Source organism: Chroicocephalus ridibundus, chromosome 13 (genome assembly GCF_963924245.1).
Source record: "Chroicocephalus ridibundus chromosome 13, bChrRid1.1, whole genome shotgun sequence".
In the NCBI taxonomy this organism is placed as follows: domain Eukaryota; kingdom Metazoa; phylum Chordata; class Aves; order Charadriiformes; family Laridae; genus Chroicocephalus; species Chroicocephalus ridibundus.
Genome location: NC_086296.1, coordinates 1,635,597 through 1,663,369, shown reverse-complemented (window position 1 = coordinate 1,663,369; position 27,773 = coordinate 1,635,597). Strand labels below are relative to the sequence as shown.

At 46.1% G+C, this 27,773-nt stretch overlaps 2 protein-coding genes across 6 annotated transcripts in view; one reads left to right on the top strand and one right to left on the bottom strand.

Annotated features, from left to right (window-relative positions):
- The window catches only part of SLC2A11 (solute carrier family 2 member 11), a 28,280-nt gene extending 3,346 nt beyond the window's left edge, over positions 1 to 24,934 (top strand). Inside the window, exons 2-16 of one of the 4 annotated variants that reach the window (XR_010073194.1) lie at positions 6,273 to 7,551; positions 10,130 to 10,228; positions 10,790 to 10,950; positions 12,490 to 12,614; positions 13,392 to 13,521; positions 13,720 to 13,868; positions 14,958 to 15,145; positions 15,458 to 15,568; positions 16,063 to 16,164; positions 16,295 to 16,370; positions 17,339 to 17,466; positions 18,118 to 18,330; positions 20,999 to 21,589; positions 22,466 to 22,599; positions 24,800 to 24,934. Coding sequence is in view for 3 of the 4 variants with exons in the window: in XM_063351429.1 (XP_063207499.1) it covers positions 7,531 to 7,551; positions 10,130 to 10,228; positions 10,790 to 10,950; positions 12,490 to 12,614; positions 13,392 to 13,521; positions 13,720 to 13,868; positions 14,958 to 15,145; positions 15,458 to 15,568; positions 16,063 to 16,164; positions 16,295 to 16,370; positions 17,339 to 17,466; positions 18,118 to 18,318 (1,491 nt within the window). In the remaining variant the exon portion in view is untranslated. Of the gene's footprint in view, positions 1 to 5,812; positions 6,039 to 6,272; positions 7,552 to 10,129; positions 10,229 to 10,789; positions 10,951 to 12,489; positions 12,615 to 13,391; positions 13,522 to 13,719; positions 13,869 to 14,957; positions 15,146 to 15,457; positions 15,569 to 16,062; positions 16,165 to 16,294; positions 16,371 to 17,338; positions 17,467 to 18,117; positions 20,069 to 20,998; positions 21,590 to 22,465; positions 22,600 to 24,799 lie in introns of those variants that run through there. The other 3 variants (XM_063351429.1, XM_063351428.1, XM_063351427.1) reach the window with 3 other exon arrangements.
- Positions 24,070 to 27,773, bottom strand: part of TANGO2 (transport and golgi organization 2 homolog) — a 30,622-nt gene continuing 26,918 nt past the window's right edge. For both annotated transcript variants that reach the window (XM_063351431.1, XM_063351432.1), the window contains 3 exons: positions 27,268 to 27,421; positions 26,244 to 26,348; positions 24,070 to 24,940 (listed from right to left, as the gene is read on the bottom strand). In XM_063351431.1, the coding sequence (XP_063207501.1) occupies positions 24,820 to 24,940; positions 26,244 to 26,348; positions 27,268 to 27,421 (380 nt within the window). In that variant the 3' untranslated portion in view covers positions 24,070 to 24,819. The remainder of the gene's footprint in view (positions 24,941 to 26,243; positions 26,349 to 27,267; positions 27,422 to 27,773) is intronic.

The following is a 27,773-nucleotide window of genomic DNA, read 5'->3' as shown; positions in this document are numbered from 1 at the left end:
ACAAGGTTTGCTGTAAATCAAAGTTTATATTATTTTTATTTCTTATGTTTTTAAGTTCAAAAATATAGCTTTGCATCTGGCATATCACGAGAAAGACAATCTCACCTAAATTTCCTTGAGTAGAGCCTGATCACATATCCAAATAAAGCGCCTCTTCCAAAACAGCTTCTGATCATGAGTTGAAGACATCAAGCAAGAAAACATCTGTCTCTCTGCACAGTGATTTTTTTCCAGTGCTTAATAATTCTTGTTAAATTCTTCTGCCTTGTGATCTGTCCTCTGTACCATAGGTCACCTACCACAGCTGTCAGTGGGGAATATCCTTCAAGGGCCTTTATTTTGTAACATCCATTTCATAATCACTGTGGCCAAATCAACAAGACGACTGGAAAACAATGCTTGTTTCTTATAAAAAGAGGTCTATGTTCAGCTCACAATAGCAGCACATACGTCTGAGCATGCTGCCAGCTGTCGAAGACCCCTATAAGGAGTCAGAAATGGTATTTGTACTTTGGTTTTTACCAGAGGCAGGACTTTGTGTCCTGGTCCAGGTGCCTCTCAATAAACCCAGAGACAGCTCTAATAAAAAACTCTATCTGAAGTGAGTGTTAAATAAGAAATCAGGATGAGTCTGACACTCGGACGCTGCTGCACATATTTTCCTCTTCTCTGATGGGAACATTCAGCAACATTCACTGCCATTTGGCAAAGTTTAAACACTCTTCTTGTGCACACAGGAGCAGAGATTTTGCTCATCCAAGCAGTTTGTTCTCTCTGGCCTTCAGGTCACCCAGCTCCGACTAACTGCCTGCATCAGTGTCTGATATAAAGAAGGAAGGAAAGGAAATAATTCAGCCACAGCCTGACCTACAGCTTGCAATGGACTGAGAAAAGGGTGTTTCAATTTTTAGTATTCTGGGCTTTCTTAGTTTTCCCAGAGAAGCTCTATGGCTTATCAGGAGGATGAAAATGCAGACTGCTGATCCAACAGCAGCTAGTTCCCTTGGCTGTGTCAGCCCTTGTGTCCTCAGAGGACTCTGCTCCCATGTATCTCCTCTGGTCTGGAAAGCATCCCAGTGACTCTGTGTGGTAGCAGAAGCTCTGTCAGCATTGGGTCCCTGCCCTGAGAAACCTCGCAATGAAGCCCATTTCCTGAAGTTCTTATACAGTGTCTTGAACTTACATAAATTGTGGGTTTTTTCTAAGCAACATTAGTGAACTGCTGTAACTGAGAATAATGGTGTCACAGCAGGGCACTCATTTCCTACAAAGAAAATCCGTTGTAACAGCTAAGTTCCATAAACATTGCTTTCCCCATAAAACCAGCAGTCCTGCTAGATGTTTCTTGAGAAAGCTGCTTGTTTGTAGATGGTGTTGCTTGTCTTCTGTATTCTGAGCAAGTCCTGCAAGAGTCAGGACGAGCAGACAGAGGTATTTCATGGTTCACTGTGATGGTCCTTACAGGAAAGAGAGAAGGGTTTACAGAAATAGCCAGGCTGGAGCTTGGGAGAGAGCCGGCAACCAGCCAGGGGGCAGCTCCAAATCTCTTCTGCAATTTACAGTTTAGCATTTGTAGGCAGAATTCATCCTGTAGATCCAAGCTTTCCACAGGGAAATGGGGCCCTTTTTCTCCTGTTGCAGTGTAATTGCAGTTGGTCCAGATGATCCCACGGTAAAACACTCTAAAACATAGGAACGTAGCAGTGCATGGCAGATCAAAGAGCAAGTATTGATGGTCTTTCCCAATGGCAGGATTACTACTTATTTCTGCAGCCAGATAATTACAGGCAGAGACTGCCTTCATTCTCCAAAGAACTACTCTCCCATGCTCATGGCATCATATTTCACCTTGGTTATGGCATGTTTGAGTTCAGTCAAAAAGCATTTGAGGGAAAGAGGGTGGTAGGTCCCCGCGGTGGTGCTGGAAACCTGCTGGGTTTACGTGAAGGCTTCCAAAGGCAGGAGTTTGAGTAACTGCAGTGTGGTGGTTATTCCCTGGTGACAGACCCCAAGACTGGAGATTTCTCATCTACACCAACTGTGACTGAAATTGTGAGAACTTATCCGAAGGACTGAACACTGGGAATGCTGTTTGTTTGAAGGTGTAGCAGGAAGCCAGTTAGAAACACAATCAGTGTGAACACCTGTCAGCATCAAAGCAGGAGTCATATAGATGCTATGGAGAAGAAAAAAATCTGTCCATCCACTCCTCATCAAAGCAGTGGTTACTAGGAAAGACAGAGGACAATCTCCAGGAACTTCCACTTCCAGCCAGCCAGCTGCACACACGGATCAAGCCACAGCAACAGCCAGTTCATGCCCCTTCTGGAACAGGTTGTGAAGAGCCTGTGCCACAACCCGCAGTATCTCACTGCCTACCCCCAGGACTTCACTCATTTCTTGGGGCTGTGATAAGCTCACCCGCTATTTCCCTTCTCTGACCCGAGGCTGCCATAGGCAGTTGCCTCTTTTGGTTGCATAGCTTGCCAGCTCTCTGCTTTAACCCCCACATAAAAGCACCAGGAATGGGTTTTGAAGAGAGAAGGTGGCTCTGCCCAGATCAGGGAAGGTGTCGTGGTTTAACCCCAGCCAGCGACTAGGAGCACGCAGCTGTTCACTCGCTCTCCAAACCCCTCCCCAGTAGGACAGGGAGAAGAGTGAGAAAAAGGAAAAACAAAAAAACCCTCGTTGAGGGGTTGAGATAAAGAATTTAATAGAAAAGTAATGGAAGAGAAAGCAATAATGATAATAATAATGGTAAAAGAATATACAAAAAACGTGATGCAATACAGTTGCTCACCACCCAATGATCAATTGCCCAGCCCATCCTGAGCAGTGATCCTGGATCCCTGCCCCCCAGCCAGCCCCCATTTATACGCTGAGCACAATGTCTGTGGTATGGAATATCCCTTTGCCCAGCTTGTTGTGTCTGTGCTCCCTCTCCGCTTCTGTGGGAAGCTCAAAAAGTTCTTGACTTAATATAGGCATTACTTAGCAACAACTAAACCAATACACCCGCAGGTACTGAGGAAACTGGCGGATGAGGTTGCTAAACCTTATATTCCAAAAGTCATGGCAGTCTGGTGAGGTCCCCACTGACTGGAAATGGGGAAACATAATCCCTATTTTCAAAAAGGGAAAGAAGGATGAACCAGGTAACTACAGGCCAGTCAGTCTCACCTCTGTGCCTGGTAAGATTATGGAGCAGATCCTCCTGGAGGCACTGCTGAGGCAGAAGAACAACAAAGAGGTGATTGGGTATAATCAACACGGCTTCACCAAGGGCAAATCGTGCCTGACAAACCTGGTGGCCTTCTATGAGAAGGTCACAACATCAATAGACAAGGGGAGAGCAACTGATGTCATTTACCTGGACCTGAGCAAAGCCTTTGACACTGTCCCACATGACATCCTGGTCTCCAAGCTGATAAAATATGGGTTTGATGGACTGACAATTCAGTGGATAAAGAACTGGCTTGACGGCCGCACCTAAAGAGTGGCTGTCAATGGGTCCCTGTCCAAGTGGAGGCCAGTGACAAGTGGAGTCCCTCAAGGATCAGTACTGGGACCGGTCTTATTTAACACCTTCATCAGCGACATGGACAGTGGCATAGAGTGCACCCTCAGCAAGTTTGCTGATGACACCGAGCTGTGTGGGGCGGCTGACACGCTGGAGGGAACGGATGCCATCCAGAGGGACCTCGACAGGCTGGAGAGGTGGGCCCGTGCCAGCCTCATGAAGTTCAACAAGACCAAGTGCAAGGTCCTCCATCTGGGTTGGGGCAATCCCAAGCACCGATATAGGCTGGGCAGTGACTGGCTTGAGAGCAGCCCTGAAGAAAAGGACTTGGGGGTGCTGGTGGATGAGAGGCTCAACATGAGCCATCAGTGTGCACTTGCAGCCCAGAAAGCCAATCGTATCCTGGGCTGCATCAGGAGAAGCGTGGCCAGCAGGTCGAGGGAGGTGATTCTCCCCCTCTACTCCACTCTGGTGAGACCCCACCTGCGTCCAATTCTGGAGCCCCTACTACAAGAAAGATATGGGCGTGCTGGAACGTGTCCAGAGAAGGGCCACGAGGCTGATCAGAGGGCTGGAGCACCTCTCCTATGAGGACAGACTGAGGGAGTTGGGGTTGTTCAGTCTGGAGAAAAGAAGGCTCCGAGGAGACCTTATAGTGGCCTACCAGTATCTTAAGGGGGCCTACAAGAAAGCTGGTGAGAGACTTTTTAGGATGTCAGGTAATGGTAGGACTAGAGGGAATGGATTAAAACTAGAGATGGGTCGATTCAGACTGGACGTTAGGAAGAAGTTCTTCACCATGAGGGTGGTGAGACACTGGAACAGGTTGCCCAGAGAGGTGGTGGAAGCCCCATCCCTGGAAGTTTTTAAGGCCAGGCTGGATGGGGCTCTGAGCAGCCTGATCTAGTGTGGGGTGTCCCTGCCCATGGCAGGGGGGTTGGAACTATATGAACTTTAAGGTCCCTTCCAACCCTAACAATTCTATGATTCTGTAATATGTGTTATCAATATTATTCTCATACTAATTCCAAAACACAGCAGCTACCAGGAAGAAAATTAACTCTTATCACAGCCAAAACCAGGACAGAAGGCAGAGGTGAAATAAGGAGAGGATGAGGAAAGCCTGTTGGGAGGCCCAGCAGAAGGTGCAAACACATGCCCTGGCAGCACCTGCCCTTGTGCATGATGTCCAGTGCCTCCAGGATTTCCTTTGGACTGTGGCAAATACTGCCGTTATCTTCTGTTAAATAGAAGAATGTGCATATATTTGTCTTGCAAAAATAAGACAGTGCAATGGTCTAAGCAGGCAGTCCTTGACCACGTCATTGATAGATATATTTCTATGTTTGACGGCAACAGAAATGAGACAGATGGATCAGATTCATGGTGCTCAGGCCCAGGGAGCGGATGGAGACCAGACTGCCTGGGTGAGCTGCATTCCTTTGCCTCCTGTGGAACTAGAGACGTGCTTTGACATGTTGGCCTCTGTCTAAGGAGCTGGAAATGGAAAAATCCCTCAAAGGCTCCCATGACACATCTCAGTGACTAGAACAACCAGGGACACTCCACCTGGTAGCTGCAGGCTGAAACTCCTGTACACCATCACCTGAGGGGACGAAGGCCTGCACTAGGTGGTCCCTGCTTATAAAGTGCAGGAAAAAAGGGAAGGCTCTTCCCAAGAACAGAATACGTGTTTTTCTTCCTAGAAGAGATCTAGCCAAACCTGGTCTCATTCAGACTAGAGAGCAGGAAGAAACTAGAGCTTTCCTTTTTGAAGGTATTACTGTTCTTGATACGCTCTGCCTAAACCATGCATCAGTCGCTGTTAACTTCTACAGATACATACAGTTAACGCCTATTTCCCCTGTGAACACATTATCATTTGGGAGGCTGTTAGAAGTAGCCCTCTGACCCCGCTACACGCCAGAGGCGGCTAACTGCTGGCATGTTTGATTTGGAGCCTAATGTAGGAAATTCTGTACTTCTTCTGCCACTTAGTGGCTGCAGCTGATGCAGCACCACATCCCTACTTACACATTTGTAAGAGAATACTTCTGCGATGCAGAACAGGTTTATATTTCCATTCAGGTGTAGTAAAACCTGAATAGGGACAAAGCAATTTTTAAAAAAAGTTTCACTTATTTTGAATACTTTGAAATCTGTCAGGCCCCTCACAAATTGCACTCTGCGGGATGAAAGGATATTAAAATACCATGATTAACTCCTAAAGACCAGATATTTTGTGAAACAGCAGCTTTGCTATTATTGCTGGCAATGTGATATGCCTCCGTCTCTGTTAGGCCCTGTCTCCAGGATTTGTGGGTATAAACCATTTCTCACTGCCGGGCAGTGCCTTTCCATCTGACAGAAAGCAGCAAGCCTGTCGTGCTGTTACTGCTGCCCTGCTGTCTGCCGCAGCGGACATGGGAAAGTGAACCATTTCTGGAACAAGAAGCACCTTCCACTTGAGCCAAACCCATTACACAAGGCCTGTCAGCTACTCTGTCCTGAGTAAATGGTGCGTAGTTAACAAGGGGAGAGTGTAAAACTCACATACTAGTGAAAGATAAGCCAAAAGACAAAGATGAAAAGTCACTGAAGAAGCCACTATTACAGTGGGGTGAAACCTTTTTGACTCATTAGAATTTAGCTGGAGCTCTCGGGGGTAGAGGAGGGCCTTCTGCTGCATAGAGTTATTTAATTTTTAACCAAGGTATTAAAAAATAACTGAGTTTCAATTTTGTACTCCCAGGGCGTGACATAAATCCATCGTACGAAGGCTCCTCCACCATGCCTCTGTGAACAGCTGTGGTGAAGCTCAGTTGATTCCTCGATCAGTACCTCCTGAACACAAACCCAGTTACAGTCCTTGGTTTAATCAGCCCCCGTTGCGCTCAGAAGGGCTCTTCTCTCCATCCTCTGAGGCTGTGGGGAGAACAAGGCTTAAAAAACAGCAGGATAATGCTGTGTGAGAGCGTGTGACAGCTCAAAATGAGCTGAGAACATTTTTCCCCCAGCAGCCTGCTCTCCCATGCTCACCTCAGCACTAGGTTTACCTGCAACGCTACATATTATGTAGATATATTATATATTCTGTAATATGCACTTTGATAGCATAGAATCATAGAATGGTTTGGGTTGGAAGGGGCCTTAAAGGTCACCTAGTTCCAACCATAATATAAAATGTAATACGTATTGTGTATTATGCACTATAGAAACAAAAAAACCACACGGCATCTGTAAAAGTAAAGCCCTCTGCCTCCTGTGAACTGAAAGCCAGAGATGATTGCTTGTTGACAAAATCGAGTGCTGTAAGTCTTGCTGCTTGCTCTACGCCAGCCTATGGAGAGGGAACGGGACTGCAGCCTCCTGTGCACCAGTGAACGGTCTCCTGTCAGCAACAGCTGGATTGCCCATGTGTCACCAGAATTGGAGTACAGTCCCCTGTCAGCAACAGCTGGATTGCCTGTGTGTCACCAGGCCACAGACAGGAGTACGGCGAAAGGGCTTGGCGTAATGAGGGATTTGAACAGTTTGGGCTTCATTCATTCCTGTCACTGACAGGACCAAGCGAAATAGTCTGGTTTGTCTTTCAGATCCTCGATTGGGTTCCAGGACAAGTACAGTCAGAAGAAAAGCTGTAGTTTACTCCTGCTTTGATCACACTTAATCAGACAAGCGCTACTCGTGCCAGACGCTTGGTGAAGGAATTTATGCCGTAAACCATGCTGGTCTTCAAGAGGATTTAGAGAGCTCTGGATCTTGCAGAATCATTTCCCCAAACTGTCCTGTACTTTCAACAAAATTAATTGAACTGTCTTGCTAATGAATGTACAGCCCCGTTTTGAGAATGTAAATCAGCTGGCAAAACACCTGCCAAGTCAAGTGTCTTATCCTAATGTAATGGGTGACTAAATACACATTCCTATGCTGGAGATTTAAATAATCCTTTAGAACACTGCTGAGAGTACCAGAGGCTTTGGCAGACAGAGGAAAACCTACCAAAGAGGATGAACAAGCTGCAGAGACTGGTAAAAAACATCTATTTTACTATTCTTGTTGACAGATCATTTTTTTTAATTTTGATTTTTATAAGGCTGCATAAGTACTATCAGGTTCTTGTAGAATTATTTGTCCAACTCATCACAGTCCTTGGGATAAAGCTGACAGACTAGTGGCTCTCCTGGCAGCTTCATGCCACCAGAGCGGCTGGGACAGTAGTGCGGAACCCGGGCGTTAAGGAAGGTTTGAGAAAATCACCCTGTAAATACAGCTCAGCTCTGAGCGCAGAACTGTTTGGTGGCTCCTGAAGGGAGGCACAAACCGTTTTCCCTTGCCCGTGGCCATGAAAGAGCTCTGTGATACAGGACCTGACAAGGGATGTGCTCTATCATGAAAGCAGGGAAATGGGCAGGAGGGGTGGGACATCCCTAGGCACTGTGATTAAAAAACAGTAAACATGCTATTATAGGGAGAGGAAATCTCTGTCACTTGTAGAACTGGAATAACTGGGGAGAGCAGAGATATCGGGTGTGCAGTCCTTAGCTCGGGTCTCAGTAACAAGACGGGGAATTGGTGTAGCCAAGGAAAGTGCAAGCGAGATGTACCTGCTTCTGACTGGGACAGGGGAGAGCTCAGCCTCTTCTTGCTGCAGGGTTGGAACGGTCTGGCTTCAGTTCTGTCCTGGGAGAACGTCCTGTCTCAGGCTGGTATGGAAGTTATTTACAAGAAAAGGCTTTGAGGAAAGGAAAAATACTAGATTATTTGAATTTGTGATTGTAGAGCTATTGGGAGACTGGGCAAAATTTTCCTTTTCTTTGGTAGGTGGCTTGTAAGAAGAAAATAAGCAGGTAGGGCAGAAAGAGCTCCCCAGCGCTGGCTTATCTAAGTTCTTCTCAGAGTCAGTGGGGTCATACTAATGTAGCAAAACACAAACTAGCCCGAGATGCCCTGTGCTAACTGGTGATCAGCCAAGCCTGAGCATGGGCTCTTCATGTCACCCGCTGAGCTGTCCCACTGGCAGGATTTTGCAAGCAGGGGGCTGGCAGAGGCCATCCTGGCCCCGGGCCACCCAGAACGTTGTGCAGGAGGTGTCCGGCTAAAGACCAGGGCCCCCCAGCAAGCTCAGAGTGGTCTTGAGACATGGGACAGTGCTTCCAGTCCAAGGACACCATCAGGGCACAGCTTGCCAGTCACAGGATCTCACGTCCAGATGGGGAAACCAAAGGCATAGGCACAAAATAGCTGTGAACTGGGAAGGATGGAGGGTGACACAGAGGGAGCCCAACCAACAGGGTGGTGTGGCTGCAAGGAGGAGGGGATGTTCACTGCTGGTGGGATGAACACGGAGACATGATGCGGCTCACACGCAGCTCTGCTTCTCTGCAGAACCTGTAGGTCAATTTGAAGGCAGAGTCACACAGGAAAGTGTCCAGGCAATAGTGGCCTGAGGCTTACAAATGTGTCAGAGGAGGAAAGATTAACAAAACTGTTTAGACGCTTTCTGCTCAGTGTCCCTGGCTCTCCACAGCCAGCCCCTGGGGTGTTCTGATGTGGGACACTCATTTATACTGTAGCATTCAGGGGGTCCTCCTGCAAGGGGAAAAAAGATGCATGTATTTCGCTTGCAAGCCTGTCAGCGAGCTCTCAGCTGCCATCCTGTGTCAGCCAGGGCAGCTTGTTCTACACCCTGCAGAAAGGCAAAAGACCTCACTTTTACAGCAACACCCTCATCCCGGGATGCTGCCCCATGGAGTAGCCCCATTCACCTGCTCGTGTTTCCGAAGGCATCGCAGCCGTGTTAGATGCCAATATAAGCAATAGGCAATACTGATGAAGAAGTGACCTCCAGGAGACCAGAACATGGTATAGGACCCACTGTCGGACACGTATTTCAGCTGTATCATAATACTGAAGAGTTAGAAAATACTCTGGCTGAATATGCAATTGTAGACTGCTAAACACAAGAACACGTGAGAACAACTGTGTAATAAGTTCATCAGAGAGACATCGTCTGCTCTGTACAACATGTGAAGCAGCGTAGGAAGGGCACACTATTTGTAATTAAAATATGTGTCATTACCATGACAAGGTAGGAGAAATAGCACGCCAATGAATCAGAAATGCACTGGATATAAATGGCCATGAGAAGATCCCCCACACCACAGGGAAGCTCCGTCCGATAGAACTCAGCTAGAAATGAGGCAGCAATTAAACTTTGGCAATGCTCCTTGAATAATTCGTCATGCGAGTACAGGTTTTTGTAATGAATTGCATTAATTGAAGCTATAACACCAATCTCTACCAGTATTTACTGGTTTTGCACTGACTTTTTGTAAGCACACACATTAAATATTAAACCAAAGACATTTGCGGGCCTTTGCTCCAAAGCAATCCCAAATTCTTTGTGAATGGCAATGAATTATTAATACTATTCTGCAGTAGAGGGAGACAGTTTAAAAATTGGGGTGGGGTGGTGTTCTGTCTTTGGCACCTCCCATTTTACGATAAGATTTGTAGCCTATTCTAATCTTCACACCACTCAAAGTGTGAATGGACCAAATGTCTGTTGGGCTATTTTATTCTGCATTTTCTATCTGTCTTTTTCAGCTTCAGAGCAAGGTCCTGATCCTGACAATATGTGCCGCTGGGATTGGAGGCACTTTCCAATATGGCTACAACATTTCCATCATCAATGCTCCAACTTCCGTAAGTACTGCTGGTCTGAGAGCCTGCTCCTCGGACAGACCCTGCCTCCGTGTCCCCCGCCGGGCCGTAAACAGGGGTCTGATGCTGGAAATACGCGGTCTGCTAACACTGAGGGCTGGAAGGGAAGGCTGTGTTGTTCCCTCTGCATAATTCACATCTGAGGTACAGGACTTTGTTGCCAAGAGCCACCCTTGAGCAGCACCTAGTGTCACAAGAATTTATTCAAAAGCCTTGTTTCAACTCCTTTAGCAAATCTAACTCTAAAATTTTCCAACCTGCATCCTTTTGCCCTTAAATTCAAAGTTGGCCCCATGAAATACATTTTTAAATTACCCAAGATAACCACATAGAGTTACAAACCAAGCAGAACTTTTCACCAGCTGCAGTTTTACACTCTTAACCCTCTGTTAAAAACACATCTAAGAACTGGAGGCCATTTTCAACCAAAGGTTTGGAGGCATGAACACAGAATAAGCAGACAGATTGATAAGAAAGCCTTCGTATTTCTCAGTGTCCATCATCTCCATGTCATGGTTACGCAGCACCGTCCTTCCCTCTCAGTACATCCAGGCCTTCATGAACGAGACCTGGCTGGAGCGCACCGGCGTCCCCCTTGAGAGCAACGTGATACTGCTGCTGTGGTCGCTCACCGTCTCCGCGTACCCGCTGGGAGGGCTCACCGGGGCTCTTGTTGCTGGTCCCATGGCCATCATGTTGGGCAGGTAAGAGGCTGCTGGATTTTAATTTAAGCTTTGCAGCTTCCATTAGTCCGAGAGAAATTATGAGCCCTACAGCACAATACCCACTGTAGTTAAGAGTCACAAGAATATGTTTTCTGTCACAGATCAGTCTGCCATTAACATTTTGAGCTGGCAGGGAGAAACTACCAGATATGGCAGTATTTCATGTCTCAAAACCCAGCGGGGAGCAGCTCTTTTCCCCATATTGCCTTCTCATCATATTCTGACCCAGCTGAAGTGCTACAAGGATTTCAGCTCAACTCCGTATTCACAGTAACCACCTACATAATCACCACCATTTTTGTGCCTGGTTTTCTGCCATCCTTTTAAACAGGAAATCATGATGGAACAGACCAAGGATTTTTATTCAAAATTAACTCTGGGAATTGATAGGAATGACACTGAAAAAACAGAGGGTGCTTGCAAAGAGCAGTTTTTGCATCCCAGGTCCTCATGTCCCACAGGCTGTGTATCCGTAGCCACCTTTTTGACAGAAATATTTCAGGAGGTATTTGTTAAATCTTCGCAGTTGCTTTTTTTCCCTGTGCTTAAGTCTCTGAAAAATGTCTGTCTGTCCTCACATATCTTTCATACACAGCTCTATCCCCAGTTGTCTTCAGAAAAAAAGTTAGCGTTACTAACATAAACTAATAGGAAGATAGATTTTGCCTCCCTCTCTCTTGACCCCAAAATTTTCCTGGCTGTGCTGTCACTTTGGTTTGTTCCCCTTCTGTGATGAAGCAGGCACCACTATGGTTTGGGATGGGGCTGGAGGATTGTCTCCTGTCGCTCATATATTTCATGGTTGCGAAGATCTGGAAAGGATATGGTGTCCTTATCCAATGAAAAGTTTAGAGATTTCCTCTTATACTGCTTTAGAATAAAATCATACCCATCATGAATAAGAGAAAAAAAGACTGACTGCTGAAGAGTGGGTAGGGCAGTGAGCTGGGACTAGGGAGAATTTCTGGCTATTATGGGTCCATAGAGCTCTCTTTTTTCCTGGTTTTGGCCAGGAATTTCTGCTGGGACACAGGAAAACTTTCGGACAAAAGTTTTATACAGATCGTACTATTACATGAAAAATGCCCGTTTCAAAAAATTAGCATTTTCAGACCAAAATGCACATGACTTATTGAATACTCCTCTCCATTCAAATGGAAAACTGTGTGTGAGTGTAAGAGCCGTGCGTCTGGGTGAGGAGCTCACAGTGCCCAGAGGCAGCACTGCAGGGACACCCTGTGGTCACGCTGGCACCTGGAGATGACCCTGCCTGTACCAGCCACGCAGATGCCCTGTCACTGCTGGTTCCTGCTTTCACAAGACACCAAAATTCCTGCTCTGCCGTCTGGATGCAGACACCTCATGTAGGGCTCGGGGTGACCAGGAGCTTCTGTGGTGGAGCTGAGCAGCCCACCTGAGCTTCCAGGCATGGCAGGTTGGATCTGCCATGTGAAAAGTTTTATCTGATAACTAAACTGGACACACATGTGCTCACAACCGTGTCTTTTCTTTCTGAAGGAAGATGTCCCTGCTGCTCAACAACGTCTTTGTGATCATTGCCGCAGTCTTGTCGGGATTCAGCCGAATGGCAAAATCCTTTGAAATGATTATGCTCAGCAGATTTTTTACTGGCGTGAATGCAGGTAAGGCAACATCAGAAACAGGACGTGATAACATGATTACATGTCATGATAATTAGATGTCATGTCAATTAGATATCACGATAACATGATAACAAGTATCAATTAGAAGATATTTAAATAGGAATGATCTAAGACCTTAAAGCAGTTAATCCTCTGGTCTGTCCACAGATAGGTACGTGAATGAGGAAGTTGTATATACAGATTTTATATTTTGCTTCTAAGGACTTTTTTTTAAAGCATACACAGGCGGGGTTTTTTTGTGTAATAGACACGAGAGTGTCTGTGTGCACTCTGCCCCCAGGGAGGGGAGACCTGGGAGAAACTGAGCTGAAAATCAATCCCTACGTGCTTGTAAGAACGTTATCAGTCACTCACCAGCACAAGCACCAACATTAAAGCTTTTATAGAATTTCATCCAAGGAAATAATGATTGATACAGTGACTAAAAATATGATCTTCCCCCCAAAATGGGGGACTAGAGGGAAGCATCACTTATAACCTCAGATTTGGTGCTGAAAAGACCGTAGGACTGAGGCTCTGGCAGGTTTCAGTTTTGTTATCCACTGCTACTTAGGAGTATGGAAATATATGTTAAGGAGCTTATACAATGAGTAAGAGTGAAATTGAAGGTTTAGGTAAATAATAAGCACTGGTAGATCAGTCATCTCATGGCCTGCACCAGAAGAGTCCAGCTGGCAGCCCGAGAGGTGGCTGACTGCGTTTGTCCTCGTCTCCTCTGCCTACAAGCTGAGGTCAGTGTTTGTCTGCCTTGCCCAGGTGTCAGCATGAACATTCAGCCCATGTATCTGGCGGAAAGTGCCCCAAAGAAGCTCAGAGGAGCTGTGGCCTTGACCTCTGCATCGTTTACAGCCCTGGGGTTGGTGCTGGGGCAGGTTGTTGGACTCAGGTATGTAGAGCAAGAAGCCCAGCTTATACTTATTAAATCTTTCTTCTCCTTTTTTTTTTCTTTTTCTTTTCTTTCTTTTCTGGTGCCCACATGCAGCAGAGGGTGCTGGGCTCTTGCCAAGTTGTAAAATGTACTGAGCAAATTATGGTTTTTTGGTTTTTTTTGAGCAAATTATATTTTCTTGTTTTTTTTCTCCAGGGAGCTGCTAGGAGGGGAGGAGAGCTGGCCGTTCCTTTTAGCTAGCAATGCGGTGCCTGCCCTCATCCAGCTCACGGCTCTGCCTTGGTTCCCTGAAAGTCCCAGATACCTCTTGATTGACCGTGGAGATAAAGAATCCTGCATCTCTGGTGAGTTTAGGGTGACTGTCAGCCGCTCACTGAGCACGTGAGATCTACTGACTGGGAAGATAAACAGTGAGACGATTGATTGCATATTTTTAACGTACAGTCCAGCGTGTTTGGTCCAAAGCAGACTTCTTTCCAACACAAATATCCTATTTGGTGGCTCTGCCAGCCTCCTCAGCTGAACATAAAAGCTTTAAGCCCAATACCGTGGCTATGTCACTGGTCCCATGGATAAAGTTTTTCTAAACCAGAGGACCATATTTGGTCTGTACAAAATATGTTTGTGATTGTGTTAGCTGCTGCACCACTAAACAGTGCCCAGGTGGTGGTTGGGTATGTGTTTGAACAACCACCATAATTCTGCACACAGATGAATGTACGCTTTTTTGCATCCTGCTTTTGTGCACAAGCTTGGGCCCAACCTTTAGAGAGTGGTGCCACAACTTTGACATGTAGGAAGTGTCATATCAAGTTCCAAATACGATCACTTCCTCTTTCCAAACTAAAGAACATTCTGTCATCTTAAATATTTTTCATCTATTGAGGTAATTGAAAGACATCTTCCTACAAAAGACTTTTACTACAGTGGCAGGGTCAAAAGGTGGGTCGTGTTCACAACGGCAAATATGTTTGGTAACTGTGAAGTGAAACAAATTCTGGTCGAAGATCTCATGACCAAATCTGAAGCCAATTCATATTAAGGGATTTGCTTAGATTTGTAGCATACAAATCCCCGTATACAGAGCGGCTGGAATTAGTTTCTGGGAAATATGTACTGGGTACCCATAACATCTTAATTGCCTGCATTTCCCAGGGCAGGCACTTGAGATCTGAGTCAGAAGTACGGCTGCTGGAATGGCACTGGTTGGAAGTATTCTCTTGTCAAACAACAGTGGGGGACTTGCACTCCCTTCCCCCCAAATCCTTCAAGTGGCTGCACCGCAACTGGCCACCTCTGTGAAGGTAACACCATGATCACAGAGTCTGTCCTACGGCTTTCTGCAGCCATCACTCGCTGCTCGATTCTTCACCCCGCGGAGCAGGCAAACCACAGGTAAAGTTCGGGGATAAGAGGCTCCCTTGTCCTTGCAGCCCTGCGGAAGCTCAGAGGCAACAGTGACCTCAGTGCGGAGCTGGAGGAGATGCTGGCTGAGCAGGCTGCCGTTAAAGGTCAGAGAGCGAAGAACCCTTGGGAGCTCTTCAGAAATCCAGCTTTGCGGTGGCAGGTGGTGAGCATCGTTGTGCTGAGCAGCGCCATGCAGCTCTGCGGGAACGATTCGGTGAGCAGCCCCGCAGCCACCGCACTCAGCGGCAGCGCTGTATCGCGGGACACAGGTGCAGGATCTTGGGTTTAACATTCCTGCTGCAGGAGAGCAACAAATAGTGGTCTGCTCTGCCTGTGGAGACCTTCAGACCTCAGGTGCTCGGTTCCCAAAGTACGGCTGTGCATTATGGCAGGATTCAGAGAGATGCTGTCAAAATAGCCTGTATGACAGCACATTAGCCATCCTCTGCGGGGTCCTTCAGGAAAAACAATGGGATGTATTTTCAGACATTTTCCCTTACTGCTTTCTCCTCTCTTCTTTCCACAGATGTATTTCTATGCAGCTTATGTGTTCCAAGAGGCTGGAATTCCTCAGGACAAAATCCCGTATGTTGTAATCGGCACGGGGAGCTGTGAGCTGATCACCTCTGTCACCTGTGTGAGACTCTTAATGCACTCAGCTGACATGCAGACTGTAGGCAGTGAGGAGGCTGTTAATTACAAATTTAGGATTTACATTGCCTTTCATGCCCGGGAAGCCCTTTCTGCGCAGCAGCCAGGCCGTCTCTCGGCACCCACGTCCAGACAGGTTCATGCAGAAGTATTTTGTCAGACGCTGCATTGTCATCACTGTCTGAAAACTCTACAAAGTGTTACTTGCTTGCTTCATGCCAGTATGGATAGCGGCAAGGTTTAGGCTGCAGCTGGGATGTTCTCATCTCCCCTGAACACGCTTCTTGCCTGACTCCTGCCAGCAGACCCTTCCCTTTGAATGACTTTTCTTTTTTTTTTTTTGCTAAGAAGCGGACAACATCCTTAAAGTAGCTGTAGAGTGAGCTAGGCGCAGAGTATTGAAATGGGAAGAGGGAGCAGGCGGGAAGTATAAACACAAGTTAAAGATCTTGCTTTATTTCACTGTGTTACTTTGTGTAGAACATGATTATAGACTACGCTGGTCGGAGGCCGCTGCTCCTGGGGGGATATATCTTCATGGCAGGATGGGCCATCATCTTCATGGTCGCTCTGAGCCAGCAGGTAACAAATCTGATTTAATTATTTGAGTGGAATGGAGCTGGGCTTTGCCTTTTATATGAGTGGGGTCTTTACTGGTGGCAAATAAGCGTAAGTGCCCTCACTGGTTTTCCGTTGGTCTTTGTGACTGTAGACTCAGATTAGCTGGATGCCGTATCTCAGCATGGCCTGCATTTTCGCCTACATCCTGAGCTTTGGAATCGGACCAGGTCAGTTCCCCGAGTGTTTTCACTGAAAATTTTGCGTGCCGCCAGGGCTTGGAGATGTGTGCGAGCAGCTTACAGAAACTCCCAGACCCTCTTTAGCCAGAGCACAGCCAAAGCCATGAGGGAATTCCTGCCAGCAGTGTTCAGCTGTCTGCGGGGGCTGGCATGCCCCGGGTGAGTCAGCGTTGTGCAGGGACGGTCTGTGCCCTTCTCTGGGTCATTTCTCCTTACAGCCATCTTGTGATGGCACTTGGAGGTGATTCCTGTCTTAAATAGACAACAAGGTTTTCACTTTCTGCTCTACCCGTTAGGGCTGTAGACCAGCATTTCTAATGCTTCCCCTCAGTGCTGGAGGTTGATGGCGATGCCGTCCAACTATTTACTTGCAGATACCTGGAAGCACAATTTCCGCATCTACTCGTTAGCTTGCTGACGTGCGTTTTCTTGGCAGAACCCTCTAGTTTCTGTGGTTGCGGGGGCAGCACGCAGGCTGTGTGTGTGTGGAGGTTTCTCGGTGTGTGAGTAGGTGTGAGGCTCTGTTTGCTCACAGGAGTTTGAAGGAGGGCAGGTAAGACATGAGCCAAGCTGCCAGGGTCACATGCCACACGAATTGGCAGTGATTTCTTGTCCCAGTCCCGACAGTGTCATAGGGTTGAATTAATAATAAGCCATTCTCACAGTCGGATCCTAGTGAGAATGATGTGGATTACCAAACCTTTCCCAGCAGTTCATTCCGAGATGGGAGAGTTTGAATAATTAGCCAGTCCTTAATATTTAACCTAAAACTTCCCCGGTGCAGTTAATCTCTATTACCACTTGTTCTGGCATCATTGGCTAGTGAGAAGAATTTACTGAATAATAATTTACTGTTCTCATATGCTTCATGTTGGCTTTGCTTGTTAGTATGTGTTCTTTTGTTTTTAATATAGTATCAACAATATTATTAACTTCCTTACCGTCTCTTTTTCCAGCCGGTGTAACAGGAGTTCTGCCCACAGAGGTGTTTGATCAGATGTCCCGGCCAGCTGCTTACATGATCTGTGGCTCTCTGCTCTGGTTCAACCTATTTCTGGTCGGAACGGCCTTTCCCTTCATTGTGGTGGGTTCCCAAGGCAAAGCCATCACCTGCAGCTCTGCCGTGGTTTACACGAGAAAGAGGTTCTGATAGTGACCACGAAGAGAGCCAGGGGCTGGAACAGCGCAAGCTGCAGACACGCAGCCCTGACGTGAAAAGTATCTTTATGAGGAAGGTGGCCAGAACTCCTCTAAACCAAACTTCCTCCATGTTCCCTGTAGTGATTCCCGATATGAGGCTGGAAGCAGATTAATTTGGGGCATGGATGAGTGATATTCCTCCTCTGTCCTCAGCTGAGAGCAGCTGGGACTAGAGATGAGATGTAATTCTCCTTGGCCAGACCCTAGCACCATTTCCTAAGGTGATTCCTGAAGCAAAAGGGAGCAGAACTCCACAATATCCGATCCTGTCTCATTTCCTGCTGTGGCTCCCCGTTCTGTACAATTACATAGAGTGAGAAAGACAGAAAAAGACATTTTGAGATACTCTCCTTGCTGTGTCAAATCTCCCAAACTACACTGGGGAGCTGCTGCATCCAGGCACGGGAGGCCCTCACCAGGGCTCACAGAAGTGCTCCCTGGCTGAAGTTAGTCCATGCAGAAACAGGGAGGAGTGGCCGATTTGTCAGCGTACAGAATGTCACCAACGCTGTCTTGTCTTTTTCCTCCTCCTCAGAAAAGCCTAGCGCATTTCTGCTACGTCCCATTCCTCGTGGTCTGCGTCTGCACCGCTCTCTACGTTGGGTTTTTCCTTCCTGAGACAAAGGGAAAGTCCTTCCTGGAAATCTCCGAGGAGTTCAAGAAACGGAACTTCAAAGCTCAGACTCGTGCGGGTTTTTATAAAGGCCCTGAAGAGATCAAATCCACCGTGTTGTAGCAAAAGAAAGGGGTATGGTATGCTGGGGAAATGCAGCAGTGGTTATGTTCTCCTGCAGGGACACGGAGAGAGAGGTGGGCTTGGGGACAAGATATTACTCTTTGGTTCACCTTGAAAAGATACACTTCATGTGATAAATCCCAACAAAAGTTTGATAATCTGTTTTCAGTTTTTAGTGCAAAGTAATGCATACATATTTTAGAATCCGTATTAGAGAGTGACCGAACGACGCCTTATCCTCTTATCATCAAACACCACCATGCAATGCTGTAGCAGATTTCTTCTGAATTTCTTCTGTATTTCTCCTCCACCCAAACAGTAACTTCCATCTCTGAAGCCTGCCTTTCTTTGCCCCTGAATTTGGGCTCCCTGACACAGAAATTAATACGATTAAGTTCTGTTTTCAGACACCAGCTGAAATTCTCAGTACCTTGCCTTGGTGCTCCCGTTGTTTCTGTTATTAAGTGATTTCAGATAGACCCCTACTTGTTGAGCAATAGCGAGCAGTTAATTATTTTCAGCTATAAAAACATGTGACAGATGGATTAGGAAGAAAGCTTCTAGTACTTGCTAAGTGGCTTATTATGCAACTGACTTTTGGGCATTGTTTTGTGAACTATTTATTCTGGACTGGTTTTCTTCGGGGCTTGTTTGTTGTCTTCCAGTTGCAAAGCACAAGTAATCCTCCAGTCCAGTTTGTTCAGTTCTCACAGATGCTGCTGGTGCATCTTGTCGGGTTCTGCACCTGCGCTCTGCTGAGGTGGGAGCGTGGTGAGGAGTTCCTACAGCAGCAGCCCAGTCTGGATGTGGGGATGTAGTCCACGGCAGAACATTCTCTGCAGCATGTTCTTGGGTGTCTCCACAGAGCATATCGGAAGAGACGCAGACGTGGTACTGGGTCTGTTTAGCCAACCTGGTACGGAACAGGGCAACACTCCTCATGTGATATTGCCTTTCACAGGCGCTGGGTCGACTGGTGAAGTTTGTTCTCAAAAATCATAATCAAGCCATCTCTTTTCTTTTGGTTTTGTACGGGTCACAGCACTGCTGATGGTTGCGGCAAAGAAGAACACGTCCATTTTCAAAATAAGTAGTAAAAGTTTCTTTCAGTGTATTTTTGAACTACATTTTTTTAAAAATACAGCATTTTTGAGTAACAAGACTGTTAAACATTTCTGGAATGTGTTACTGTCATGCCAGGCACGAGTGGAGCAGCAGATCTATTTCTCAGAAGAGGCGTCTGTGCAAGAACTACCTTTCATAGAATCACAGAATCACGGAATGGTCTGGGCTGAAGAGACCTTAAAGCCCACCCAGAGCCATCCCCTGCCCTGGGCAGGGACACCTCCCACCAGCCCAGGTTGCTCCAAGCCCTGTCCAACCTGGCCTTGAACCCCTCCAGGGATGGGGCAGCCACAGCTTCTCTGGGCAGCGTGGGCCAGCGCATATTACCAGGTCACGTGGAGCTTCTCATCAACCAACACCCCCAAGTCCTCCTCCTCAGGGCTGCTCTCCAGCCATTCTCCACCCAGCCTGGATTTGTGCTTGGGCTTGACCCGACCCAGGTGCAGGGCCCTGCACTTGGCCTGGTTGAACTTCATGAGGCTGGCACAGGCCCACCTCTCCAGCCTGTCCAGGTCCCTCTGGATGACATCCCTTCCCTCCAGCATGTTGACGCACCCCACAGCTCGGTGTCTTTCACTACCTAAGGTTATAAAATAGGAAAAATAAAACTAAACTTTTGTTCGTTTGTGGTTGGTGCTACTTCAGAAGTCATCCATATACAGCCATGGGCAAGAGCAGGTATCTCTACTCTTGAACAACACCAGGATTTTGAAATACACGGGATTTTGAGACCAGACAATCGAGAGCATGACTCCATGGAGCTGGGAGCGGCAGAGATACTTTTAATTTCTATAGTTTGGAGAAAGCAACAAGGGGCAGGTGGAAAGAGTAGGACACACGGTCAGAGCAAAAAGTTGCTGGTACCGTCATGACGGTGTCAAAATATTCTTTAGTGAGGTCGTTCCTTTGGTGCGGATGAGAGCAAGGACGGGAGAGAGAAGGGAAGCAAAGACAAGGCGGCAGAGAAGACGCAGGCTGGGAAGCAGGGGCTGGACTGAAGAGTGCCCGGGCAGGGGGACAGGGCTGGCGCCCGCTGCTGGGACCTGCACGGCAGGGGACAATTGGTTAAAGCTGGGAGGAGGTTTCCAGGCGCCAGAGGTCCTCACCGTGGCCACCTTTGTGGCTACTCCCGCAGAGCCCTGGCAGGACAGAGGCCCTCTGTGCCCGGCCGTGTGAAACTGCTGGGAAACGCTGCCCCTCTGCTCCGTGAGCGCCAGCCCCGTCCTGTGCCGCCCGGGGCAGAAAACACCCGTTCTAGCCTTTTTTCTGACTGTGGCCTGAAATCAGGTGTCTCCAGACTGATTAAGGAAAGACAAACAGCAGTTACATTTTAATTGGTCTAAATGGTTACATTTTAATTGAAGCATTTCACAAGTTGGTTAATTTTTGCTGAACTAAAACACCTTCAACTGAAAGAAATATGACACTTGTTCAGGTCAATTTTCTAATCGTGTGAAGCATTGGGCAAAAATGCATCTTGAAAAGCGATCCTCAGACTCCTAGTTCACAGCGTTGTTTACAAAAAAAGTAAAGATACAATTTATTTATTTTACAGTCAGGATTTAGAGCTGACATTCAACTTTCCTGGCGGTTACCATCCATCATAGGGACAGAGCCTGAACTTTCAGGCAATGGCCATTACTCCAAGTGGCAACTGCTGCCGTAGCTCTAACCGAGTGCAAGGGCTCGCTCCGGCTTGCCACGTCGGGCTTCCCAGGGTTTTGCCCTCTGGAGGCTCAGAGGAGCACTGGGGAACTTTTCCTTCCAAGGGGATAACTGATGCCCGCCCTGGGGCTCGGGCAGTCCAGGCCAGTCCACTCCAGTTTGCACCAGGCCCTGGACTTTGACTTCCATCAGAGCCTTTTTTACTGGCCTTTACTCATCTCCCGCAGCTCGTTGTCCATGCCCAGCGCCAACAGCACCTGCAGCTCCGTCAGCAACCGCGAGTAATGCCACACCAAGCAGCGAGAGCCTGGCGCCAGGCCCGGCGGAGGGCAAGCGCCGAGAAAGAAGGAAATGACGTGGTCAAGTATTATCTGGGGCTCCTCCGGCTCTGTACTAGAGGGACTTTTTCCAAAGGAGCCAAAGAAAGCGTCAGGAAAGACCAAGTCTGCAAGGGGAGGTGACCACCTCTGCGTGCAAGCTGGTACATTTTTCTCTTTTTTTCCCCCCAAATAGAATTCTTGCAGTACATATTTTTTCCTTTCTGCTGGTATGAAAGACCCGTTGCATAAATTAAGTACAGAAGGAAAAATAAGCCTCAATCAGATGCGGTTAAAATAACAGTATGAGGTCGCGGCTGAGAGATAGCAAATATCTTGCAAGGCATTATTTTTAAAAAGCAAAACTGGATTTAAGAGCACATTTATATTTAATGTCTGATAGATAACAGAGGAAGACAGACCAAGGGAGTTCAAAAACCCGACAGGGTTTGATAGATGGAGCAGGGCTGGAAGACTGAAAAATTCCTCCACAATATATTGCTATTTGCATTTTTATCATGTTCTGAGAAAAAAAAAAATAAAATAAATCAAGGTTTTGCCTGTTGAGACAAATAGTTAATAATGCAAATGTTGCTGTTTTAATACGTAATGTGATCATTCAAGCTGGTATTTAGTAAAGACACAAAGAAAGAGCATCTGTTGATGCTGAGGGAGGTTGGTCACCAGACGGACTTTATTCCCGTTCTACTTGTGCACGCCCACCTAAACGACAATTATGAAACAACTTAAAGCAAAAAAAAATAAAAAAAAAAATGAGTTTTTACAGATATTTGAACATTCCTTCCACTACCCTTTTGATGGAAGGGAGACAGGAAACAAAAGTCTCTTGCAAATCTATGACTTTGGAAAGATGTTATATATAAGCAAACTTAGTAAAATGCCATGCAACAGTTTCCTGTATACACTTTTTTCCTTTATATCCTTTAAAACTGATATTTAAAATCCCCTTTTATTCTTAAAAATACTTTTATAAAAATAAAATACTTTGTTAACTTTAGCTACAGTTGATTTTTTTCCAGTGCATTCACCGCAACTACAGTTTGCTCACAGAAGGTTCTGCGCGTTGTGAATCGCTGCCGTTTCTCCGGACAAGCCGCGGTCCTGCTCCCGCTTCCCACGGAGACAGTGACAAAACTGGCATAAGCTTCAGAAGGTAACAAAAGCTCACTTTAGGAACTGCTGACATAAAAAAAACCCCAAAAACAAAACATCAGAGGTTTTGGTTCTTCACTATTTATTTTAATTGTCAGAAAAGGCAAATCCTAGAATTAAAGTTTTGATTCAAGCAAAGCAAAATACATTATCATCATCTGTTTTTACACCTAAGCTCTGACTTGCTTTTCTTTTGCCTATATGTAAAAAATAAGAATAGATTTTCATTACTACAGGACTACTGTAAAAACCAAGGTTTATAAATACTTTTAGCATGAAATGGCACACAAGCATTTTGCTTGCCATTTAGGTAATGTCTTCAAAGAGAACGCCTGGTACAAATAGACACTGGTGATTTTTTTCTTAAAATATAAAAAAGTTTGCTGCGTGAACTCTCAGTAAGAGCACGCCGGCGAAGCAGAGTTTTGTTTTTAAATATGCATTCGTCAAATTCAAATTTAAGACAGCTATGGCTATTTCTTTGCATCTAAAAGTAACGATAACATTTTTATTCACGCAAACACATGGTTTAAACAGTCACCACAAAATCAAGACAGGCATAACCATTCCTCCCAGCACAGAGACAGCCCGGGAGGCTCCCGCTCCGAAGCCACGTACAACCCAGCGGGACCACGGCGGTCAGAAAGTCGTTTATACGGTGCTCAATCAACAACCGCGACTCGCCGTGCAAGCAGTCCTGGTGCCTAGAAATTGCTTCAATATGCAAATACAAAGGAAATAATTGATCAAGTGCTGCTTTAGCATCTCCTGCTAATTAGAAATCTGGGAATGGCCCTTCCCAGGACTTCACCTCAAAGACAAGTCTCCTTTGCTGCTGCCCCCGTCGCAGACACGCGCATGTGCGGGTGCCTGAACACCCCCGCTGAGCAGATGAGCATCAGAAATCTTGCTCCTTTGTAATAATTAATAATCACAGGCTTGTAAAAAGAATACATTCATATATATATATATATTAAAAAAAAACCCCAAAACAGCGATCCATTACTAACTTAATATTCAGCATCCAAAGTAAGTCCAAACAGAACACCAACGGCAAAGTAAGTGAGGGGTTTAAAATAGCTTGGTATTAGCTGGAGTCTTGTCAGCCAGACTGGCACTGAATAATTGAAAAAAGCATGCATTTAAATAGCTTTTTAATTCACAGGTGTTAGAACATATGAAGCGCATCTTAATACCCAACTTCTTCAGCAACGTAAGACTGCAATAATGTCACCTCACAACAAATAGCTATTTTTACTAAAAATCTATGAGCTTTCTCTCTCACTCCAGGCTTTACCATATTACACCCATAAAGGAAGGAAGCCAAAATTGCACACGTACAAAACTGCTGATATATGTACACTTCATATTCAGCTTCCGTCTGCAAACGGATCCTTGTTCCTTACCTGCCTGCTGCGGAAGAAAAGAAGAAAACCCAATATTGCTAATTAGACTATCAGGAAACAAGATGTCACAATACAAATAATTTTATTTGGGTCAAAGATCAGCAAGTGCACTCCCAGGATTTTTTCAGTAAAACTGAACAGAGGCTGAACTAAATTTCCTGCCTACTCTCAAATCACGTTTTAGAAAGAAGCTATATTGCTGTATTACCTGTAGGAAAAGAAACGTAAGGAATCCCCGCCCTGCCCTCCCCAGGCAGCACCCTGCAGCGTGGCACCGCCGAAGCGTTTGAATGCCACTGCAGCACCTACGGCTGCAAGGCAAACGCCCCGTCACCCACCGCACACCCGCACCAGCTGCGCTGTCTCAAAAGCTCACGCTGAAGGGAGAGCAAAGTTTGGTAAAAACTTTGGACAGAACAATAAAAGCAGCAAATGTTTCCCCTTGTTGGAACCGAGAACATGTTTAAGAGCCTGCTTAAAACATCTTTGACAAAAAAAACCAACCAACCACCTCAAAACCAAGCACACCCACAACAAAGCAAGGACTTTGTCATGGGCAAAGACGGCCTTGCCCTGGAGGCAGGTGATATTTAAAAATGTATTTCTGATTATAAGTTGCTACTTTAATGTAAAAACAGTCTCTTTGTTTGGTTTTATCCAGAGGATTTGCGAGCCCGATAGGGTACGCTGCCAGTTTATTTAAGTTTTGCTTTCCTTGCTGTTTTTAGCTTGTGGAGGCTGGCACAAAGCATTTACTGGAGCCGAATGGCGTGTTCTCTCTTGCTTTTATTACAGCCCATGCCAAGGGGAAGCTGCTACGTGTGCAGTTTGAATTCATAGCTGCTTGTTTTCCACTGGTTGACGTCTGCATCGACCATGTTGCGCTCCGTGAACGTGACCCGTCCTTCCGCGTCAATGAGAACGACCGTGTTAGTCCTGGAACAGCAGGAGGGTGGAAGGTGAGGCCTTGTGTCCGTTACAGGAATTTGCAGGGTCCCATCCCTCACCCCCAACGGTTTTAGCTCGTTTGTTCTCTTGACCACGTCATTGCCACACTAGCGGGGCAGAAATCCTCCCGGCAAGTTCAGTCCCTTCTTGTGTCCCCCCACTGCTCCGCTTCCCCGGCGCACGAAGCTGCTCGTTTACACAGCGTACGATAAAAGGTTTAACTTTTTTTAGTGCCAAGTGTTCAATGCAGAAGTAGCATAAAAACAAGTTTTTCTTCACAGAATTGTCCATTAAGATTTAAAATCGTTAATAATTATCATAGGACACTGATATACAATCACAGAAGAACTTTTCTCTCTCTAGGAACTTTCCACAGAGGAAATGTAATACTTAAAATACCCTCAGAATACATGGTATAGAGATACTCGGGTTGTGCAGTGGTTTCTTTCTCAGAACACCAACTTCAAATACTTTCAGGAGCGAGCGCTCTCTGCTTATCAGGTCACACCTCCCCAGCGGAGGTGCTGGGGCTGCCTGTGCCAGAGACCGGCCCGACAGAGTCCTCGGCAGCCCTTTGGAGCAGGAATTCCCTGCCAGCAGCAACAGGCTTCACCTCTGATTTTGTCCCCTGGAGGATTAAACGCAAGAAGCGTTGCATTATTCTGTTCTTGCAGCTTTGGCAGAACAGGGAGCAGAAAGTGGGGATCTCTCAGTAAAGCCAGCAACATCAGTTACAGGAAAAGCAGAAATACATGGTCTCTTAAACAGGAGCAATAGGTTTTTAATGTATGAAAGTGGCAGCTACATGTTACGCTGACATGCCTAAAGAAACCTCGAACTTCACCATGCAGATGAAACTATTCTTGCTCTCGGAAGAGAAATGTGTTCTGCAGTTCCTCAGATATAGAGGATAATTGTGCTTTTCTCCTAAAAACATGATTTCAAAGCTTTTCCTGTTTTGATAAAATGGAAATTAGAGGTGGTCAGCTGTGCCGCTACACTGGGGAACTGGAGAACTGTATTATCTTGTCTTGGATGAACTGAAGCTACGTCACACTCCCCACCAAAGATGAACCATAACACGTGCTTAAAATGCTCATCAGCAGCAAATCTAAGACTCCGGAGTATTGAGCAGGGAAATGCTGAGCAAGGAAATGCTTTACTGAATTATACTTGATTAATATCTGAACAAATTCAAAGCACTATAGAGTTAAAACTTACAGCAGCATCATTTGGATTTGCGAGATGCTTTGATCCAGGACACATCTAGTTCTGACTATGAATTGTTTACCTGGTTCCATACCCTGGGCAGCGGACACACACGGCTGCGTACTCGTTCAGTATGGGGCGTATGTAATCCTTCCCTTGGTCTTCAATCGCAGGGTCTGGTAATTGACTGGGAAACAAGAAGTGTTACATCAATAAAATAAAATAAAAAAATCTGCAGTATTAACACATTCATCCCTCTTGAACCAAGCTGTGTTGACTGAGTGGTTGATAGGTAACTATCACTTATCAGAAAGTACAAAAGCGTGAATTGTGTTCAAAACTCGCGTACGAGGAAAACCAAAGATAAAGCAGGTCGTAAGCTCTTTCCCAGAGAGATTCTTTCAAGGTCTTGAACTTCTGTCTCACTTCAAGAATTTTTTTCATATCCTGACAAGTTTTTCATTTTCCTTGTTATTCTTTGTATTTTAGTTCTGTATTTTAGTATCTTTCAGTTTCAACTTGCAGCTTCCCTGACCAGAGGCCTGCAGCTGAACCGGGCAAATACTCCCTTACCTCCTTCCCCATTTACCCTAAAATAATTGCCCTTTTGAAGAAGGCAGCTGGTTCTGCTTCGAAACCAGCTCGCTTCTCCACCTCCTCTGTCTGCTCTGGCGAGCAACGCAGACCAGCTGGCAGCTACTGGCCCAAACCTGCTCACGTGTGTGCAGTGAAGCCCCGAGCCTTTCCCTGCGGTGAGCTTCCCCAAAGCGCGCAGCAAGCGCCCTGCACATCCCTGCCTTGCTCTCCCCCCGGCCCTGCTCTCCTTCCCTTCCTGCCTCTTTAAAAGGAAAGGGCAGAGAGAAACGAGCGTACGGGCTACGAGTACTAAGGCTGCAGTAATACCGTTTGCTGGGCTGGCTGCTTAAAAATCAATATTGTTGGAAGTCAGTCTCTGTGGAGAGCAGGACATTACTTTTGCCCTTCATTACCCAGCTTAGTCAATTAATATAAGGCAGAGGTTTCTTTTCTGTCAAAGCAGTTTCTACACGCAATTTTTAAACTGGTCATATTGCATTTTGAGTAAATGCCGGCTATGGTGTTCTTACGGCTCTTGATTATTCATCACTGTAAGAAGCTCCTGCACCAAGTCTTCTTTGGTGAGGTCTTGACTTCTCCTGACCACTTCTGTGAAAAGCTGCTTCCCGTATTGAAGTTTCTTCCACGGTGTATCCAACAAAGAATTACTCAATCCATATATTCCTATGCGTAAAAAAACCCACAAAACACCAAACAACTGGTTGAGCTCTGGAGCAAAGAAAATTGACTTCTGTACTACGCAAAAAATAACTTCATAATTATCTTCTCCCACACAGTCTAAGGGACAGAAACAAATGCTATCAGCAAATTCATCAGGAACCCCATGGGATCATTTGCTTATTCTTCCTATTGCTGGCTTTCATTTTGCTTCAAAAACAAGCGAGGTCTTTAAACTACGTATCAACGATGTATACCAGGTGATAAACTAAATACAACACGCCTTCAGGCAGGAAGAATCCGCTGGGTGTGTAACTCAGGGTAAAATAACCATTTCTCAACAGCGCTTCTGCGCCAC